Here is a 22,349-nt window from a genome sequence, read left to right as displayed (position 1 = left end):
AGTATTCTTAACAGAGCTAGTCAATGACTTTGTTTTGATGAGTTCCCTTAAATAAGTGATTTGTATCCATGTTACCTGTACATTGGTTCTCATTAGCTATTATATTTCCATACTATGACCTGAATACTGTCAAGGGGGTAAGCTTGGCTATCTTAAAATAGAGTAGAAAGCCAAAAGTTGACAAGATAGGAAATTGCTGGATCATCAGATCAATAGATTCAAAGATGACTAGGTTGTGTAGCTTTATGCAATTTAAACATTTGTGCAGGGAGTCTACCCACATGCAGTATTATTGACAGCTACAGATCAATGCTAATTTTTTATCATTTTCAACCTACAAAACCCTCTTGACCCTGTTGCCATCTTAGGGGCATTTCAAGTAGTCAAAAGCAATCAAAGTAGACAGTGTAAAATTGCCAGAATTCTTAAGACTGAGTAATCTTGACCACCCCCAAGATCAAGCCTGCGAGGTTAGTTAAGGAAGCCAGGCGCATTGCATTCTGGATGCCACTATCTTTCAGATGCATGAAAGAATATGTTAATTTGTTTCCAGACTTTAAGTGGCTTCATTGCTCATGAATTAAAAAATAAACAAACAAAAAAGGCAATCTGAAGTGAATCTACAAGGATAAATTATTCATGCCTCACATTCCCCTGTTTTATATTTTGAAAATGTGTTAAAACAATATTTTATTTTAAATAACTTTTCTTTGATCAGAATTTATGGTTGGAACAGTGAAAATCACTGGATGGAGTATTGTTAACTGTTTATGTTGCAACTTCCAGTATTACCAGTTGCTTCACAGAACAAATAGAAAGATGAATTCTCTTGGAGTCGCTGTCATAGCTGAGGCAGTAAGTGGTAGGTGGCCGTAGAGACCTAAGGTCACCCTCCGTTTTGGAAGATGAGGCTCTGGACTTCTGGGTGCACAGCAGAATGTGGTTGGCTACGCTTTACAGCAGGCTTTCAGTTCTGTGTTAGGGCATGTTTGGATGAAGAATCATGTCACCATTAAGTATAATTTTCTCATTGCTTCAGTGCAAAGAATAACAATGTCCCTGTCCTAAAGAGCTTTCAGTACTCACACTTGCAAATATACACAGGTGACTCTCCTGACATGAGTTTGTCCAAAAGGAAAACTGCTCAAGTGCATGCAGTTAATCACACACCTAAGTGCTTGCAGGATTGAGCCTAAATTAATGATAGACTGAGTGAGAATAATGGACAATAAGGGGCAAATATAGAAAAAAGGAGAAAAGTTACAGTCATCATCAGACTTCATGAATCCTCAGTTTCATGTGTCAACTTCTTGTTTTGATGAATGATTTAATTTATTTGTTTTTACTCGTAAATGAATTCCTCCTTGTTGGCAACACAGAAGTAGTGGCTATCCAGGAAGTGTTGGAATGCATGTGACTGGGAAAGTATTCTGTGAAATAGTCTTGATCCTGCAATCAGACTCATAGATATGAATCCTGACAATAATATGGAAGTCCATTTAAGCTGAGTGAATTCTGAATGGTCAAAGGGGTTTGTCCACGTGGATCAGATTGAAAAAAATGAGGTGGAGCCAGAGATGAAAAGAGTAGAAATGATGGGAACCGCTGTTCTTGATTTTAAGAAATAGTTCATTTTTCTGTCCCCAAAGGTCCCAGGGGTGCTTTTTGTAAGCAATAGGTCTATTGCAGTAGAATTATAAACCAAAAATCATACAGGAAAATGTTCAATGTTAGTAAGTAAAGGCATATGCACTGTGACTTTTTAGAGAGTCAGCCTCTGAACTAAGTTATTCAAGGACAGTTATGTGCAGAGGGGGGAGGGGGGAGTCCTACTGCATGTTCTGGGAGAACTTCTCCCAACCACTTTTTTTTTAATATTATGTGTAAACTATTTGCTCTTCAAGAAGGGCTTGTAGGAGCCAGAGATAAAAATCATCCCTGGAAGGAATAGTTTAGCAGTCTCCAGAGGACAGGAGGAACAGCAGACAAGGAAATCCTTCCATCCTTGTTTCAGTTCCAAAACTGGTGAGGACTAAAAATAATTAAATGGTGGGGTTTAGCAGGAAAAATATAGGGTATTCTTAAAATGATGCAATCTTTCTTTTTATGAAAGAAAAATCTTTATCTTGTAGGATTGTCTTCACTGGAACCCACCCCTTGATTGTACAGCTTACAAGAAACAGGGCCATTGATTTTTTACAATCCTTATCGTTCTGTATTTGTACTTTCCACAAGCCTTTGTGTAACAATTGAAAGGCAATAATTTAAAATCATGTGTTTTCTCCCTCCTTTCCCCACCCCCAAACCATGGAATGTAAATTTTAGGCTTTTAAAAGTTCTATTTTTAAAGCCTAATAGATAACTGTCCTCGTAAAAACTATTAATACAGACCACAGCCAATTGTAAAGCTAATTTTAATCATGTTTTGTGCCAGCATAATTTCTGATGCCAGATTTTTATGCCAAGCATGAACTTCAATTTGAGCTCTGTACTTTAACCTGAAGTTCATAATTTTGCATTCGGCTGTATAGGTTTTTGGCTGTGGCAGTTTGAATGCTTCCACTTTCAAGGATCTAAGCCATAAATGTTTATTAAAAGAATCTATAATGAAATCAGTTTTGTTATTTTTTTAATGGCTGCCTTGAGTATGTTGGATGACTGAATGCAGGTTGTTAATCATTAAGTACTCATGTTACAAAAAGTGTTTGATAGTATTGCCATCTAGGGGCTGAACTAAATTCTCCATACTGAAATAAACTGTAATTGAACAGGTGCTGCTATTGACAATATACATATGTTTTTGCTTTATAGCCCACATGCTTTCCATGTTTCTTATGACAAAAGATATCTCTAAATGTCCCAAAGCAGCCAACACTTTTTTATATATAATCTGTTCGAGGTGATTACTATTTGCATTTGAGCTTATGCTTTTTTGGCAGAGATGATCAGGAATTCCTAACAAAGAATTATACTTTTTTGCATTATTAATCTTGCTAGTGTTTGCCCTGTTTAACAGAAAAGGCAATCATTTATCAGAAAAGTATGTTTATAATCTGTACTTGTGGCATCTTCAGATTTAATATTCATAATGGTCATTCAAATTCTTTGCTATATTTATCTAAAAGACTAACTCATTGTTGTGGGGAAATAACTATTCAAATATTCATGATCTAACTTTTAATATTTTAAAAAAGAAATTAATACTTCTGTAAAATTTGTTGCAGAGTCTGGTAGCTTAACAAATGTTTAAATATTAAACAATTCAAAGTGTTAGCATTTAGCAACTTAATATGACTTACTGAAACAGGGAAATTGACTTCAGCCATTTTTTCCGACATAAAGAAAACTGAATTCCCTGATTCCTGTTTCTGACATCCACCTCCTTAATGAAAAAGCACAAATAAAAATGTAATGAAATATACATGTGATCAGTGGAACCCATCCTGTTCCCCTGATGAAGTTGATCTAAAACCCCTTGTGCCAAACTCTACTGGTCCTTCTGTTTATTTCTCCCTGTCTTTTTGTTGAAGTGGTGTTGAAACTGGTATTTGTATGTCTCTATGCTATCAATAGTTTTAAGGAAAGATGCAAGCCTATGCTGGATAACAATTCAATCATAATGGATTATGGTAGCTATTTTACTCAGTCTAGTGGCGATTTAACCATGAGGATGGTTGATTTATTTTATGTCTGTAGACAAAATTCTGATGTGAATCCAGATTATGTCACTTTAATTTTCTAGACTATTTAGGAAGGAGCATGATTTCTGTATAGAAGATATAAGGTGTGGGAAGCACAGTCCCACTGAGATGTGTTACAAAGACCCGTAAGGACTGATCTATCAAAGAACTACAGAGCCTGGTCCTGACGCAGGGAAGCATTTAGGCACGTGCTTCCTAACTTGGGATGACTCATTTCTTTGAAGTAAAGCAAATGATTAAGTGCTTTGCTAAATGAGAACCAAGGGCTCAGTACCTCAGAGAGCTGAGCCCCAAAGGTTCACCTTGAAGGTCAATTCCCTGCAAAGTGCAAGGGTTTTTATTCAAGGTTCAGCTATAGTACTGCATCCAAAGGGAGGCTGGCAGTCAGATGGGGTGCTTTGTGGAAAGATTAGGACAACTTCACAGCCAGGAGCCAGTTCTCCAGTGCAATGCTGACATAAACCAAAAACACTGATTGTCTTAGTAACTAAAGAGGAAAATAAGTTGTATTTTTGTTATAGGGAACAAAGCATCAGGCTCATTTGTTTGGACTGAAACCATTTACAGCATACCACATTTGTGTCGTGGCTGTGAACAATGCTGGCCAAGTTTCAAGCCCCTGGACTTCTGTGCACACACTGGAAGCTTCACCAAGTGGCCTCAGTAACTTCACCGTGGAAAAGAAAGAGAATGGCAGAGCATTGTTACTGAAATGGTCAGAGCCTTCCACACCGAATGGAGTAATTAAGGTAATCTTCAACTTGAACCCATATTTTACAAATACAATATGATACAAGGAATATATGAGTGCCTGTTATTTGCTGGGTGTACACAATTCAGGGTTTTTTTGTTATTATACAGCTATAAATATCTAGAACACCAGAGTAATCCTGCCCTTCAAAAATGCAAGAGAGAATTTTTAAGGTTATTTTTCAAGCCTAGTGAATTTAATATTTTGCTTTAATGGAACAGTGTCTACTTAAAAGATACTTCCAGGTTGATTTAGCCTTATTCCTTACATTAGATTTTGCTAAAATAAAGTTTCAGAAAACCGAGGGTCGGTGAACTTGTGGCAGTTTTTGAAAAAAATGTTTTTGTTTCAATGTAAATATTCACCTACAGGGTTTGTAACCAAGAGAATGTCATTTTTTAAATTTTTGTCAATTCAGGAGAGCCAGGAAATGAAACCGACTAGAAAGTAAATAGAATGAGAAGTGTTACTGACCTAGATTGTTTTCAATGCCCATAATGAATTAAATGCAAAAAGCAACAAATCAGCATTAATCATGAAAAGTAGAGTAAAACATTCTTTTAGTTTTAAGCATCTAAGATATTATTAATAAAACACAAGTAAGGAAATTAGGTTCTAAGTCATAAGGTAATAATCCTTATTTAGTTATGAAGATTAAAGGTTGTGAATAACTAAATATCTCTCCTAGAATTCATTTGCAAATTCTGCAAGTGATTTGTTTTCTTTTTTTTTCTATCTTTTTATTTTGTTTTGCAGAACTACAATATTTTAAATGATGAAAATCTGGAATATAGTGGTTTATCTCGTCAATTCCTCTTTAGACGCCTTGAGCCTTTCACTCTGTATACTCTAGCACTTGAGGCTTGCACTGTGGCAGGTTGCACTCGCTCTTCACCCCAGCCAATCCAAACAGATGAAGCCCCTCCTGCGTCTCAGCTGGCACCTGTAATCCAGTCAGTTAATGCTACCAACATTGAACTGAGTTGGTCCGAGCCAATTAATCCAAATGGAAAAATAATTCACTATGAAGTTATTCACAGATGCACAAAAGAAAATGCTTCAGGGAACAGAGCAACAACAGTAGAAGAGAAAATTGTTTTCACAGAATATAACATTGGAAGTAATACATTTATATATAATGATAAAGGTTTACAGCCGTGGACAAGGTACGAATATAAAATACGTGTCTGGAATTCAGCAGGTTATGCTGACAGCTCTTGGTCAGTGGCAAAGACCAGTCAAGCTGCCCCTAAAGGTCTTGCTGCACCTAGATTATACCATGTGGCACATAACCCCAATAAAGTGCTCATTTCATGGGTCTCCCCAGAAGAGCCCAATGGTGTTCTCCAGTCATACCGGCTACAAAGAAATGATATTCTTTACCCTTTCAGCTTTGATGCTAAAACTTTCAACTATACAGAGGAAGACTTACTGCCATACTCAGTGTACAGTTATGCTGTAGTTGCCTGTACAGTGGGAGGCTGTTCGACCAGTGAACTAGCCAAAATACAAACTCTTGAGGCAGCTCCAGCATTAGTGAATCCCCCATCCCTGCAGGCCATCAGTGCCACTCAGATCAATGCATCTTGGTCACCACCCCAGGTTCAAAATGGAGAAATCACTAAATATATCTTGAAATTAAACAATGAAGAGTATTTTGTTGGAAAGAGTTTACTCAGTTTATTGATTTCAAACCTACAGCCTTACACACAGTATGATTTCAGCCTAGTTGTCTGTACTAATGGAGGCTGCACATCTAGCAAAACCCACTCTGTTTCGACAATGGAAGCAGCTCCATTAAATATGGAGGCTCCAAAGTTGCTGGTCACAGGATCAGAGTCAATAGAAATCTCCTGGAAAAACCCAGTTAATCCTAATGGTAAAATTATAAATTATGAGCTGAGGCGAGATGGAGTTCTTATTTATTCAGGTCTGGAAACTCGGTACCTTGACTTTGCATTGACACCAGGTGTGGAATATAGCTATGCTGTAACTGCAGATAATAGTCAAGGAAGCGCAACCAGCCCATCAACCAAAATTAGAACCAACCCATCTGCTCCATCTGGAATGTTACCTCCTAGACTGAGGGCATGGGCCCCCAAGGAGATTTTGGTGGCATGGGATGCTCCTGCAAAAGTCAATGGTGAAATAAAGAATTACACAATCTCCATTCGGGAGCCTGCTGAAACAGGAAAGAAAACTGTTCACTTTGATTCGTCTCACATTTCTTTTGCAAGACAGTCCTACATTGCAACAGAATTAAAACCCTATCATAGGTAAGTTCCAGATTTTTAATTTGATGAATGAATGTCACAAAGTAATTACTAGGTTTTTGAGACTTGTTGATACTTAAACCTCCTCAAAAGACTGTTTTGTTTTCTACTAAAAATGAACTCAGATGGGAGGGGAGGAACATATCACATCTGTTCAGTTAAACAAACATATCCATGGATTCTCAGTCCCTAATGTCCATTGTAAAAGAAGAACACCTTAATTTTTTTATAACATCAGCCTATTTTACTACTTTCTTGGAAAGTATGCAAGGTGAGTCCAGGGTGTGAGCAAAGCTAGAGCCAAACTGAACTTGTAGACTCAGAAGCTTACAGCCTTGTCCAGTCCTACAATTTTGCAAGTTGACTATATTGTAGAAGAAATGTAGCTTTGTTTTATAAAGCAGGAAAAAATGCAGCTAAGATTTGTGGCCAGCTCATTCCCACTGTAATGAATTTAAGGTCAATAAACGAATTTTGTGTGCCCTTGTTGCCAAGTAAGCTGACAGCATACTGGGCTGCATTAGTAGGAGAGTTGCCAGCTGATCAAGGGAAGTGATTATTCCCTTCTATTCAGTACTGATGAGGCCACATCTGGAGTCCAGTTTTGGGCCCCCCACTACAGAAAGGATGTGAACAAATTTGAGAGAATCAAACAGAGGGCAACAAAAATCATTAGGGGACTGGGGCACATGACTTCTGAGGAGAGGCTGAGGAAACTGGGTTTATTGAGTCTAGAGAAGAGAAGACTGAGGGGAGATTTGATAGCAGCATTTAACTACCTGAAGAGGGGTTCAAAAGAGGATGGAGCTAGACTGTGCTCAGTGGTGGTGGATGACAGAACAAGGAGCAATGGTCTCGAGTTTCAGAAAGGAAAGTTTAGGTTGGATATTAGGAAAAACTTTCTGACTAGGAGGGTGGTGAAGCACTGGAACAGGTTACCCAGAGAGGTGGCGGAATCTCCATCCTTGGAGGTTTTTAAGTCCAGCTCAACAAAGCCTTAGCTGGGATGATCTAGCTGGGGCTGGTCTTGCTTTGAGCAGGGGGATGAAATAGATGACCTCCTGAGGTCCCTCCCAACCCTGATTTTCTTTGCTTCTATGATTCTAATTTGTCTTTTTACACTTTATTTAGAATTTTAAGCTATCCTACTCAAGTCCCTGTAAAACTGTTAATACAAAAGCTGGGTGGGTCCTCCTTCCTTCTTCTCTCTGCCTTTTTCTGATTCAACCCCCCTCTCCACATTACATGTATTACTCAATTATTTGTTAATTGTGCAATAAATTTTAAATGGCTACATGTGCATATTACCTATCATGCTTTAAAAAGGTCCAGCCAACTATCAAGTTATTGGTTAAAAATGTGTAATAACTTTATAGCTCAGGGGCAACCAAAGTCTAGCCTGTGGGCTGGATTGGGCTCATGGCAGACTCCAGTCCCAGCAGCCCCTGCCCATGTTGCTGTGGGCCAGTTTCCATGGAGACCCCAGGAACAGTGGAGCTGTGGCAGCACAGGGCCAGGGTTTCCATAGAGGCCAGCCCCAGCAGAGCTGGCAAAGTGTGCAGCAGGGCAGCGAGCTGCTCCAGGGCCAGAATCCTGTGACAGTGACAACATGGTCCAGAGCTGGGGCAGAGCTGCGGTCCGCTGCCGGCACACCCCAGGCAGGGGCATGCAGGCAGTGGATTGTGGCTCTGCACCAGTCTGGACCATGCTGCCACTGCTGCAAGATCTCAGCCCTGTCCCCAGAGCAGTGCCCCACCCAGCCACATGCCCTGCCCATGCTGCTGGGGCTGCTCTCTCTCCATGGAAACCCTGGAACCATGCTGTAACTGGTCTGCTGCTGCTGGGGTCTCCATGGAAATGAGCTGCAGCAATGCGGGCAGGGTCAGCTGGGAAATGGAGTCCAGCCGCCAGCCAGATCCGCCATTTTGCCCAACTCTGTTATAGCTGGTTTCTATCCAGCTTTAATTTGCATGTGTAGATAGTTCTGTGGTTAGGAGACTGAAGCCAATATGGTCTCCCAGTCACAGGGGTGAGGAAGCACTTCAGGCAGTGGCTGGGAGACTGCAGCAGGGAGATTACAGCTGCTGTGATCTCCCAGCTATGGAGCTCTCCATGCGCCCCCACAGCTGGGAGACTGCAGCAGCACCCCAGAATTGTGGGGGCTGATTGTTCCATACCTGAAGGAGCTCTTGGTCCTGGCTGTGTATGGAGCTTAGCTGGGACCAAGAGCCCTGACAGGTACAGGACATTTGGTCTTGGTTGTGCATGATCCCCATGGCTGGGAGCCACATCAGTAAAGGGGGCTCCCAGCTGCAGGAGCCTGCTTCTTGCCCAATGCAGGGGGAGCCCAATTCTGGGCTCCCCCTACACTAACAGTAAGATGCAATTGGATCTAATGTGCAATTGCATATTCATCCTTCTTGCCATTCATGTATGGTACAGCAGGAGGTATGATTGTGTGGATTGTGCATTAGATCCAACCATACTTTTTACTGCATGTGTAGAGAGGGCCTCAGCCTTTAAGGATAAGACAATGATGTTAAAAAACTGGATGTATTTATTGATCTTTCAGGAATGGCAGAATAGAATAGCACTCAGGAACTTAAGCCTAGTTAGGGTACTTTTACACATGCTCTAATGCGTTCTGATTAGAATGCGTCAGAGCAGATTTGATTAATCCACCATCCTGCAGCATCTCATGTATTCAGTGTCCCCACGTTTCAAAATGGAGGCAGACGCACTTTAACTAAAACTTGTTGAACAAGCTTTAGTTAAAACACCCCACCGCCATTTTGAAATTCGGGATGCTGAATAGTATACATGAGATGCTGCAGGTGGTTTAATTAGAACGGCTCCCAAGAGCCACTCTAATTAAAACACCTCTTTCCCCCCACCACTGCGGAGCAGATGCTCTTAGATGCCTAATAGGTGGAGCAGGATCTGGCTCTTGATCTTCTCTTAGTATTAACACTGATATATAAAAAAATGAAACTAAGGCTTCATCAGTCTATAATTTCTTGGAAGCTTTGGGTTTTTGTTTTAACCTAAGTGTTTCAACTGCACCTCTCCTGGACTGTGTTAGAACATCCAGAAGCCAAATGCTAATAAATCCATTTTATTATATAGCATACTTTCACTCTGGCCCTCAGTACCGAAAGAAAGATCTTTTTGGCCAGCATTAGCTCAGTTATGTGCTGGTTTATCAATCATGAAGATGCCTCAACTCCAGCCAGCAAAATTTTAACTCAATCATTTATTTTTGTCTTAGAGTTGATCTCCTGCCTTTTGGAGTGCTGAATGAGTATATCTCTATTTGATTTACATTTTCCTTTCTTTTTCTATCTGTTTGTATTTTTGATACTGTACACAACTGATCATTTACAAAATAGCTTTCAGTCAGCCTCAGAAACTTGTCCTCTCAGCACCATTTACCTATCAGCATATGCTCAGTGAAACCTGTCAACAACAGCCCCCACTGTAAAACTTGGATGCAGGGGAATTAGAATCTAAATTCTGCCTGATTCAGGCAAGTGGAGTGGAAGATTTCTGTGTTCCTTGGAAACATGTTTGTCTTTTGAGCCTGAATGAATAAAGAATTGGAATACAAAATCCACAGAACTCCTCTGGCAAGCACTTGTGTTTTGTTTAATACAAAGTAAAGGTAGAATATATGCAGACTCACTTTAAAAGAAATTTAAACACTACTGCATCACATTTTTATTAATAATAATGTTGCTATCCAATGACTCCTACTTGTATATGTAGACCCATTGGGATAAATGGGATTGCTTATGTCACTTTGTGAGATCAGACTCATGTTGACCATTTTAATGTGGACCATTTCTTCTTCAAATATATGAAGGCCAAAAAAAAAGGAATTTCAGTCACTTTCTCAACACTTTCTAATCTTATGTATTGTAGATATGTACACGAACAATGTTTATATGGATTGCTTTCTTATTTGTGTTCCCAAAGGTATGAAGTACAAATTCAAGCTTGCACATTGCTGGGATGTGCTTCCAGTGAGTGGGCATCCACACAGACTCTGGAAGCCCCCCCTGAACTGCAGCCTGCCCCTCTCACAGAAGTACAAATGAGCCCTGATGGACTCCAGTCAGTCTGTTCTGTTCTGTGGACAAGCCCACAACAACAGAATGGGAAGATTTTACATTACGAGCTTTACAGAAGACTAGCCACTCATACGCACATAAATTTAGACCTGGTACTTATCTATAATGGGTCTTCAACCTCCTGCAAAGATGTCAGTTTGCTGCCTTACACTGAATATGAATACCAGGTATGAAATGGGATAAGTAAGCAAATGGGTATGTACAGTAATGGTTTGAATTTCAGTACCTAAAGTAATAAGATTTCATATTCATTAAAAAATAGCCTTTTCAAAAAGATTTTCAAATTCACTCTATATCATTTAAAAATTGGTTCTACAGAAATAATTAGTGCAAATTTGTTTTAAATAGTTGAGATCTTGGAGATAAGTCTTCCAGGAGTAAATTTGTTCAAGATTCAATTTGCTTAAACATAATCATTCATTCCAGTAACCAGAGTTACTGCACAGTAGCATCACCGAATGGCTTTTTCATGACACAGACTGTGCAGTAGCCTGAGACATCATGCTTGCTGCCATGTGACACTATTGCACAGTAGTTATGGGCCCCTGCGCAGTTTGTGTCTTGTGTAGGTGCTGCCACAGTGTCCTAGGGTATATGAGTTTCTTCGGCCTGTGGTTGTTTTCCATTAATGTCAGACTCAAACATTACTGCTTAATATTTCTGCATTAAACAGAACTACTAATAAGTGTGGTCTATATTTGATCTCAAATGTATGTATAGACTGCATAGCAATTTATAATCTTCTGACATTCAGATCATGATTTTATGTGATACTGGGCGCATCTAAACAAGATGTTTACTGTGCGTTTAACTAATTAGCTGCACAGTAAACATCTCAGAGTCTACATGTGCACCCCTATTAGGCTGGAGTAAACTAATTTACTCTGCAGCAGGATTGTACTTGTAAATACAAGTAGATATGGGCTGGCTGGGTCATGAAGGTGCTACAGTACAAGTGCTGCCTACTGGCTAGCCCTGTGGTTAAGCTCCCTTGTGCCCCACACAGCCCCTCCACAGTATGCTGAGCCAGGGGGAGCAGCCCCAGGCTAGCAGGATGACCCCCAGGGCCCCCTGCCAGCCAGGGCTGCTCCAACTCAGTCTCATGTGCTATGCATGAATAAACTAAAGCCTCATTGTTGAACTGTTCTGGGTTTTCTTTCCCTTGCATATGAATGCCCTTTTAACATACCAGCTCCTTTTGCATCTGTGTTCCACAACCAACACAGTGCTGTTCTTGCTGGATTGGGCTTGTATCAAGTTATTTCTTAGCTACAGGACTGCACAAGCAGTACAATTTATTGAAGGAGTCCCTGACCAGATACTAAGACCTAAAGGAAGAAGAAGCTTGATCCTCCTTTTTATGGAGCTTTTGAACACGTTGACACTGCCTTCATGCCTTGTCCAACTGTGCCACTGTGAAGCATACCCAACCCACTTGCTTCACTGTCCATGCACCAGTTCCCCAAAATGAAGTAGCATGACCATCTTAGAGCAGCTCCAAGTGCATGTCCAGAGACTACCATCAACTGTCCATCGCAGGTGTGCTTAGTGGTAGAAGCTCAAGACTCCTTTAAGGCGGTAGAGCTTTCTTTCTAGGATCTCATGCATGTAAAGCAGGAGCAGGTGGATGGAGAGTGTTTCATCACGGTGCTCCCTGGCACAGCATAGAAGTAGTCTAGGCAGGTGCACAAGCCCCTAGTGGTTCCAGTTTGTGCAAAGAAAGGATTCTACAGGGGCAATGTCAAACTAATGGCAGCTGAAATGTTGATAGAAAAAATACGGACTGCCAAGTTTTGAAAGAACATTATTCACAACTTGATTATGATCTATTTTTTTTCTCCTGATGCAGACTTAGAGGAGTATTCCTAGATGACCACAGAATGAAGGATAGAATAGTTTGCATTATTTTTTTTCTGAGGAAATTATATGACGTCTCCGGGTTTCCTTTTATGGATGATGGGTCTCCAATGACTTGATTTCCCTCAGTTACTAATAATATAGCTTCTTCCTTAAATTTCAGTGAACTTAGTAGCACTAAGGATTCTTTCCAGAATAGAAAACACCACTTAGAGAATGGAAAACTCTTCACGCTTAAAATACTTGAGGGACTTATTTTTCAGCAATTCTCTTGTGGCCAAAACTGTTAAACCTTTTCTGGTAATAGCATATGTTAGGGTGAAGTATTTGTGTTTCAAGTATTTTTGGGGTAGCGTCAGAGTAATGTTGTATCTGTGGTGGTCCAGAAACCATGTGAGAGGCAAGGATTTCTAAGGGCGATATATTTTATTGGGCCAACTATGTAGTTGGAATAAAATTAGACAGGCTTTCAAATGCAAGTATGTGTGGGGATACATGTATATTTCAGGAGTGAGGTGGGAGGAAGAAGGAAGAGGTATTACAAGGGGAACAAGCCCTTTTTACTCATTGAAATTCTCCCTTAGCTGAAAAGAGGGAGTTCTGTATTTTTAAGCAAAAAGTCCAAAGCTCTGTTTCTCATGCTACAGGTTAGCTGATTACAGTGTTGCCTATGTTTTTGCAACCATAAATTTATGAAAAGGACATCTCTAGGGATTTTTTTTTCAAATAACTCTGGTTCTACAGTGATTAACCCCACCCACAGTAGTTGGCCATGACTTTCTAAGTCTTAGGGATCTGGGCATTTTAAGTTCCAAAGCTTTTATTAGAAATTTGTGGATGCGTGCTGTGTTCTTACTTGCACCAGCCTTTAATTACCTGATATCTCAATCAGAAGCTTCAGTCTAGCTTTCTGATGTTTATTCCTAGCAAAGTCCATTTTGAGTCAAGGTTTTTAATGATTTATTGATGATGTCTGACTTAGGTTGTCTGCCTGTTCTAATTCTTCTACACTAAAATGCTGCATTTGAGGCAGGTAGAAACTATCTTTTATTTTAGTTCCACTCAGTAGTTGAACTACACTATTCTGACAGGAACACAAATCTGTTTTGCTCCTTCCCAGCTATCAGCTATATATTTGTTTTCAGTGAGAGGAGGTGTGTGTGTGTGTGTGTGTGTGTGTGTGTGTGAGTGAGTGAGAGAGAGAGAGAGAGAGAGAGAGAGTTCCTCTTCTGCTGATGTCACCTGTGGCATCCCTCCGGGATCTGTTCTTAGGCCCTCCATTGTTGACAAGTTATATGTTGCCTGTGAGACAAGTTATTCATAAGTATAGGGCTTGGCTTTCACTATTATGCTGATGAAACCTAGATTTATATTTCACTTAAGCTCAATATTGATTCTGCTGTCTCTGTATTGGAGGCTTGTTTGCTGGACATAAAACTTGAAATGCAACTAAATTTCCTCCAGCTGAATGCAGATAAAATCAAAGTGCTGTGACTGGGCCCTTTGCAACATTTTTAGAAATGTCAGTTATCAAGATTTAGTTTGTTGGGTAGAACATTAACATCTAATCTGTGCCCAGAAATTTTGGTATCATTCTTTTCTTGGTATGTTTTAATGGAAACACAAGTAACTGCCTGTCAGCCCAGCAGATTAGAGCAGGTCAAAGGTAACATCTTCAAAATTTCCTTAGAGCCAGATGACAAGGGACCTTCAGGTGCCTTGATCTGGGAATGGAAGTTACTAACCTGAGGTAGGCACCTGGATACCCTATACAGTGAAAGAAGGAGAGTTAGGCATCTAAGAAAGGCCACTGAGATAGCCAGTGGGAAACACTGAGGAGAAGGGCAAATCTGAAACCCTACCATTTGCCTGAAGACTGGCACTGTACCTGTGCCAAACCAATGTTTCACACCTCCCATGAGAGTGCCCTAACCCCCAAGCTGAGCTTTGCCAGGAGGGGCACCTTTCTGTGAAAACTGAATGACTGCAGCCAACAAAAGCAAGATTCATGGGGTCAGAAAGAGAACGACAAAGTGAAGGAGCATGATTCTGTAACCTGGTGGAGAACGCACTTATCTGGGAGGTAAGACCCTGGTTCTGGTCCCTGATCTGGGACTGTTTATAGCATTTGTATTACAATTATTCCATGTCAGGAGCAGGGACTGAGTATACCCCGCTTCCCAGCAAGGCAAGTTAGCTCACATGAAGCTTTGTGATAGCATACATATAGTTTCCGCAAGCTCAGATACATCTCCACAACACTATATTGCCCTTTGTAGATATACCCATGAGGCCATCTTTTTAACAGTATTTAAGTGCCAGAAGGTATAGATTGGCATGCAATGGGATTTTTCTAAGGAACCTATATTGCTGACTTGCAATGATTTCCTCGGGAGTTGAGTACTTAGGATTGTGAAAATCCTAGTCACCTCTTTGAACACAACGTGTTCAACAATCTGGTTGTTTGAAGATTTGTACTACAGATCTTCAGCTGGTATAAATCAATGTAACTTTGAGGTCTTCAGTAAAGCTCCCCTGATTTACAGCAACCAAGGATCTGGCTAACCCTGTTTAGTTTCCAGGTGTAGTCTCTTTCTTCCTGGGCCTTTTCACTGGAAACAACACACACAGGCCCTTGGGAGTAGGCAGTGTAATGTTGCTTTATAACAGCCCATATGGCCAATCTAAAAGCCACAATGATGGGACCGTCCTGTTTTCCTCAGCTGAAGGACAGTCCCTTTGACTAGGGCAGTTAAGAGGCTGAGTTGGCAAAACAAAAATGAAGTTTGCATATAATGTAATCTTTTTTCTCCCTACATCAAAATGGACATGGGATTAACCTCCTTTGCTAAGCCAAATCAGGTTGAATATCCAGGACAGAAAACAGGGGACTTCTTTTTTTCTTGTCCTCTCCAAGTTAATGTTTCCTTCTGAATTAGGGATACAGCCCCATGTAAGTATTGACTGGCAGGAAAGGTGATGGAAAGATGATGTAGCCCTTTCTAGGGGTCTTAACCCCAGGATTTGTAGCTGTACTCTGTGAGGATTGTATGGAGGTGTTTGGAAGTGGGCAGATCTGGGACAGCGAAGACTCATGAGCCTGCCCCCTTCACCAGTGCGGGAGGTGAAGCTGTCACATCCATCCCTGGCTCAGGACTGGCCAGTTTTACTTATGATCCTTCACTAAGGCTTAGTGAAGGGTTCAGGAAATACAGCTGGAGAGATACCTGCAAAAGTGGTGAAGGGAGTTTCAACTGCTCCTTTTAAGACAGAAACAGCTTATATTCCCAACGTTTGGGGGGTATAATGTTGCTAATATCCTGAGCCCTGCTATATAAAATGAAGAGCACTTGATTCTTTTGTGTTGCCTTGAGAAACAAAAGCTGTAATTCTTTGTTTGATGACCTGCCTGATAAATTACTGGCTCGTCTCTTGTTGGTAGCATTTTAGCTGCTGACAAACAACTAAGTGACTGTTGCAGCTTAAAAGGCAGTGGGGGGGGGGGGGGGGGGGGCGGGGGGCAGCAAGGCAGAGAGAAGGCAAAGGAAAGAGATGTCCTTTTCACTGGCCAGAGATGGATTTTTCACTAATTTAAAATAATCTTTATTGTTCATTTACATCTCTTTACTTCCCATCCCTTTACTTCCTACACTTTCATCTAATATTTTTCCTCCTTTCCTTACAAAGCTATGTGACAAAATGTGGAGACATAGCTCTTTCTTTCCTTCTTTTGCTCCCTTGCCAAAGGTCCTCTCTTTTCCTCCTTTAATTTCAGTCAAAATGGAAGCTTTTGTTACCAGGTTTTTTCTGTATTCCATGATCCATTTGAATAGAGTATTTGGTATTTCAGCACTATGGTTTCTGATCTCATCTTCAGCTGGAGTTCAGAAGTGCATGCGAATGGTTAAACAACTGCAACAAAAAGCCAGTGATATAATTCTAAAGGTTTAGTTCTGGTTTTAGGGAAAAATTAGGTCATATTTAATTTCACTGGATGGATCAGTTTGCCTATTCTCTTGATTCATGGGTCTATGGCAGAAATTTAGCTTTTGCACAACAGATCATCTAATTTAGAGGTGAACTGAAGAAGTAATGATTATGGGCCAGATTCTGATCCTAGATAAAATACATTTTAAAAAATTTTTCTTTATTTCAGATACCTCTTTTGGCAATGAGTATGTCCCTTGTGGGAGGTGCACTTAGGAATAAGAGGCATTTTTGCCTCATGCATTTCCACATTTGGAAACCTCATCCATATGCCACTGCATGTCCATGGCAACATCACCCCAAAGGCAGGCCCAGAGGCAAACTGTTTATCAATCAAGAATAGAGTTTTATTCATTAAACTAAATAATAGTATTGTTTCAGATTTATTAGCTTCCCACATTAGCTGTGAACCTGTTAAGGCACAGCTCTGGCAAAACCTTCTTTGGTATATTGAGATTCTGACATATTCAAAAGTCATGACAAGCTATCCTTTAAAAAGACATTAGTGTGAGTACCATGGGAAAATATACTCAAGGGCTGTAGATGAATTGATATGATTTCCTTGATTGTATCTTTTTATTTATGAGGCATAATTTATGAGCACTGAAAAGCAAACTAAAATGAGTGATGACTAACTACAGCCAAAGTAATAAATCAGTAGCAGCGAAAGAAGTGGTGATTTTGATCGAATCTATTGAATTAGCTGTTGCCCTTAGCCATTACAGGTATTGGAAAGACCTTTTAATATCTGCTTATCTCTCTCTTGGGAATATGATAACTATCTCATTATATACCCATAGGAAACAAATTATTAAATTGTCTTGCTTTTAGAGTTATACCTGCTTACATCTCCTATTAATTATCGGTCCAATAGTGCATTATGTGAAATGAGCTTCGGTTACATGTTCACACCATTTTTTTTAATCCCCAAATTGTTTGCTGTCACGATGCTTTTTCACAGTAATGGTTTAGCACCTTATGACTGTTAATGTTTTAATAGTGAAGCTAGATAGTGGGGTTTAGAGGCTCAAATTAGGGTTAACACAAATTTAGAATATGCACCATCACCCCAGCTGAAGTCAATAGAAACACAGCTGAAAATTAGGTGTCTTCAAGGTGTCCAAAATAAAGCACTGAAAAAGAAAGAAACCCAAATCAGCAGCTGTTTCTGAACACCTTGGCCTAAGCATGAACCCACTCCTTTCAAATTCAAAGTGTGTGTTAAACGTGGATCTTGTAAGAGTAAAGCCTGGATAATGTGTGTTTTCTCTCTGTGGAAACCTTGTAGCACATGAGGGTAGGATGGAGAGCAAGAATTCAGAGCAGCTCTGAAAGGGGCCTTTGTATGTAAGTTGACTTACAGGTACTAAATAACCTGTTGCAGAGAAATATTGAGGGGACTTACACTAGAACTCTTGGATCCATATTCATGCAGAATCAGTGGCTGGAAACTGGGTAAAAAGCAGTAACTGTTTAATAGCAGCCCTGGACGTCTATAGAAGGGATACACTAATGTCCTGTAGTAAGTAGGAGGGTGCTTTCCCCACTTTTTAGATTGTACAGGATTTGAAAATTTCTCCCCTACTGAAAAGACAGCTAAGGGATTTTGCTAGTTCTGTTGTGTATACATGAGCACTGTTTATTAAAAGGCATCCCAGACCTCTAGAAACACTCTAGTTAGGTCCTTAACTCTTTAGCAATGGTAAATCAATTTTCCCCACTACTGACTGCTACACTGAAGGATTCATGAGTGCTTAGCATAAGGCAATTTCAACTTCAGTAGTTAGCTTTTGCTAGGCAGAGTTTGTCACAAGCCATATGGACATCTGCATCTGACTTCATCAAGTTAGTTGGGAATATCTATTGCATTGTCAGGTCCGTGCCTTGGGAGGGCCGAGGAACAGAGTGTTCATCTGTGCTGGTGCTCTTAAATATCTTTGCCTTCTCAAGTTCAGAAACCTCTGTTCTGACAGCAGGGCTTTGGTATTAGGCCCTTGTTTTGGGGTGCTAAGGTCCCTAAAGCCAGGCATACCTGTAAATATGGGTGGATCCAGGATTTTGTGAAGGGGAAGTGTGGGAGCAGCAATTGGTGCTTCAGGGGTGGCTGCACCCCTGCTCCCAACTCCCCCTCCCCATCCCCTGCCCATGGGTGGGCAGACCATGCCTTGGGAGAAGCAGCAGGGACCTTTTGCTTTCAGTTACCAAATCAAGTAAGAATCTCCCCCAACTCTCGGCACCCCCTTCCCTTCCCGTACTGCTATCCTAGCAGTGGGGGAAGCTCCAAAACTGCTCTTGCCTCATTCCAGCCAGGCTGCGCAGGAAGCCAGGCTCAGTCAGGGACAGCAAGTTCCTTGGCAGACAGTGTCAGGTGGATTCCCCCCTCACTGAGCCTGCTCCCAGACTGGCAGGAAACAGGTAGGAAGGGGAAGTCCACCTTCCACCACCACTGTCCCTGGTTGAGTGTCTCCTCAGGCAGCCCAGCTGGACTAAGACGGGTGGCTCAAGAGCTCCCTCCACCCCTGGGTTAGATGGGGATAGCAGCATGGGCAAGTGGGGAGGTGGGGAATAGGAGGGGGAGAGATGTGTCACTGAGAATGGAGGGGAAGGAAGAGGGTGACATTCTTACCTGATTTGGGGATTTTAAAAAGTCCCTGGCTGCTGCTCCCATGGTGTGGTCTGAAAAGGAAGAGAGGGGAGGGAGCCAGCTGCACTACTGCATCCCCTCTGGATCCACCCCTGCCTGTAGATCACTAGCTGTATCTGTTCTAGCAAGTGTCCCTCTAGTGATGGAGGGAAAAGAAAGTTTTTCCAGTCTTTTAAACTACATTCATTATGAGCTGACAAATCAAGACCTGATGCAGATGAGAATATTTAATAGTGCCCTTATTATTGAAGGAAGATTTAAACTGTGAAAAGACCACACACTTGTTAAAAAGGAAGGAGGCTACTAAGGGACAGACTTGTTATAACATGAAGTTTATGCTGCCCCCTTTTTAGCTTCATCTTATCTTGTAGCATGGGGGACTGTGATGATTGTATAGAACCATAAACAGATGGAAGAAAAATGAGCTTGTGAAATGGCACTCCGGTGATCTGAGTTCACTTCCAAATTGTATCACAACCTTCTTGGGTGACCTTGGGCAAGACAGTAGAGTGCTCTGTGCCTAAATTCCCCATCTGTAAAACAAGGTTAATAATAATATCTCACCTCATAAGGGTGCTGTGATATGCTCAAGTTATGCAATAATAGGATGATCCTATAATAACCAATTAAGTGCTCAGATAGAGAGTTCACCAGTGAGTTCATTTCCCAGGCAGTTCAGGATTGTTTCCATAGCATATTTCCCAGTCTGAAAATTCCATCTTTTTCTTATGAAGACTTTATAGCCTAATATGCCTCAATAGTGAAAATTCTCCCTAAATCTTTCCTTCATTTGGTTAATCCTAACTGTGCCCCTCTTACAACACTGACTAGTTCCTCAATATCTTTGCTTTTCAAGAATTCATAGATTGCTGTCACAGCCCCCTTTTGTTTCTCATAGCCAAGCTATATCCTCTTTACCTCTTTTCATCTTTCCTCATCATGCAGTCCATCTAGCACCATCAAAATTTTACATTGCTCTTCTCTGAAGGCTTCTAGTTTATCCGTACTTCTCAGGCCAGGTATTATGTGGAAATGAACACAATGTTCCAAGGCCATGCCACATCTATACTGAGAAACATTTATACTAGCAGGCTCTGAACTGTGTGTCTCTTTACAGACAAACCTAAAGTATATTGGCTGTGCTCTGACTAATTTTGGTTGCAAAATTAGCTTGTGAGAGTCACTGTAGCTAATAAAGCATTTTCGGACTGCTGTAATGTATAGTAGGGGCAATACTGCCTTCACCCAGTGGGGCCAAAAATGTGGGAAATGAAGAGACTGTTTAAAGCTACTTTTCTCCTTCCCCTTTGAGTCCTGTGCAGAGTACAGCTTAGCTGAAATAGAGCATCCAGTCCAGCTTCTACAAGTTACTAACAGGATGCAGTAGGACATGTTAACAGAGTCCCATTAATCTGAATATGAGTCATGCACCAGAGACATCCTGTTTTTTTATCAGAACAAAAATATCTTTATTGAGTGATGGCAAAAAGCCCTCATTTATTAAGTCATACTGTTAGAGGCTGACTGAAAAGTGAGGAAGAAACAATAAAAGGTTAGGAATAAAGGGGCATGTAGCTACAGGGCCCGCCTATAGGGATGCACTCCTCCCTTTGTTGCCAACAGACATGGAACAGAGCTGCAGGGTCCTTTTGGGGAGAGGCTAAAGCCAACGTCACAGCTACATACATAGAGACTTTGGGCTCCCTGGAAGGACTTCAACTGCATTTGATTCCTTGGTAGGGGTAGAGAAATTGGCCCTTTATATCTCATCTATGTCTTGTATATCTGTGCAAAAATTGAGGCTTGAGCTGGTCTTCTGTGTCTCTCTTTGACACATAGATGACTATAGAATACCAGGTCTTCTGACAGCATATGCTGTTTTGAGCTTTCATTTAATTGAAGATGAGGGCTCTTTGGTAGCTGTGCCACTTTCATGAATATAGTGTGAAGAACATAAATACCCTCTTCACAAAACTGCCACCGAATTAGCTGTGACTGCACTCCTTCAGTCAGTCAGCAGTAGATGGTCAAAAGCTGTTTTCTTTGCTGGTCTATGCCCAGTACCGTATCTCTGGACTACCTTTGTTCTTTATGCTAATTTTCCCTGACTAGTCAGTGCTTATTTTTGGCAGCAGCTTTACATTCTATTATCTCATAAGATGAGATGTCATTTTGTTTGCCTGCCGATGGAAATAACTTTCTTCCCCTAGAGGTTCACCTCAGCTACAGTGCTGGGGAAGAGTTAGCCTTTTCCTTTAATTCCTGTTACAGTTTCCTGTAAACTGAATAACTTTGCTTCCTATCATACTTTGATAACAGAAAATCAGTTTTCTTCTTCAAAACCCTTTGTGAAGACCTGAATTTAAAAAATATTATAGTGACCACTTCTGCACAGGTAGGAGGGTAGATTAGGTGACCTAACAGGTTTGTTCCTTTTCCAACATCTGTGGTACCATGATCTCTATCCATGTCTGAGGGATAAACTGATTTCAGTGCTATCAGTGGGAGTTGTCAGTATCCAGGTTCATGAAAGAACTGGGCCTGAATTTCAGAGAGTGGATATATAGGAAGCCCCATGGATATTATCACAAGTCAGAGTTTATTCAATTTGGGCTCATGGAATGAGAGCAATAGCATTTTTTTGCAGCATGTTTATGCCACCCCTTGTGGTTGAGATTTTGCCGAGCTGTCACTTGGAACACAGTTTTTGCCAGTTCTTGGCTATACGGTTTAATTTGGAGGCTGTCATATGACTGTTTGGGGTGATTGCTGCTGCCAGTTTCTACTAGTAGAGGGCTCTAGAGACCCATTTATGAAGAAAACAAGCTTACTTACCTGTAAGTGAAATTCTCTAGTTCTCTGAATATATTGCCTCCAGAGAGCTTCTCTCTCTGACCCTACTTCAAAGTGCTGTCTGGGCAGGTGGCCAGCGAATTGATGAAGAGGTATGAATAACTCCTTCTGGAGATGCTTTGGGAGCCCCCTCCTGGCTTCCTGGAGATAATA

General features: G+C 40.9%; 1 protein-coding gene across 1 annotated transcript in view; it reads left to right on the top strand.

Annotated features, from left to right (window-relative positions):
- USH2A (usherin) overlaps positions 1-22,349 on the top strand; it is a 756,200-nt gene that overhangs the window by 685,997 nt on the left and 47,854 nt on the right. The window contains exons 61-63 of the mRNA XM_019516454.1: positions 4,223-4,450; positions 5,209-6,728; positions 10,701-11,022. Coding sequence (XP_019371999.1) covers positions 4,223-4,450; positions 5,209-6,728; positions 10,701-11,022 — 2,070 coding nt within the window. The remainder of the gene's footprint in view (positions 1-4,222; positions 4,451-5,208; positions 6,729-10,700; positions 11,023-22,349) is intronic.

Source organism: Gavialis gangeticus, unplaced genomic scaffold (assembly GCF_001723915.1).
Source record: "Gavialis gangeticus isolate Ggan-Ray unplaced genomic scaffold, GavGan_comp1, whole genome shotgun sequence".
Classification (NCBI taxonomy): domain Eukaryota; kingdom Metazoa; phylum Chordata; order Crocodylia; family Gavialidae; genus Gavialis; species Gavialis gangeticus.
Note: the sequence above shows the minus strand (reverse complement) of the source record. Positions and strands in the feature narration are given on the sequence as shown.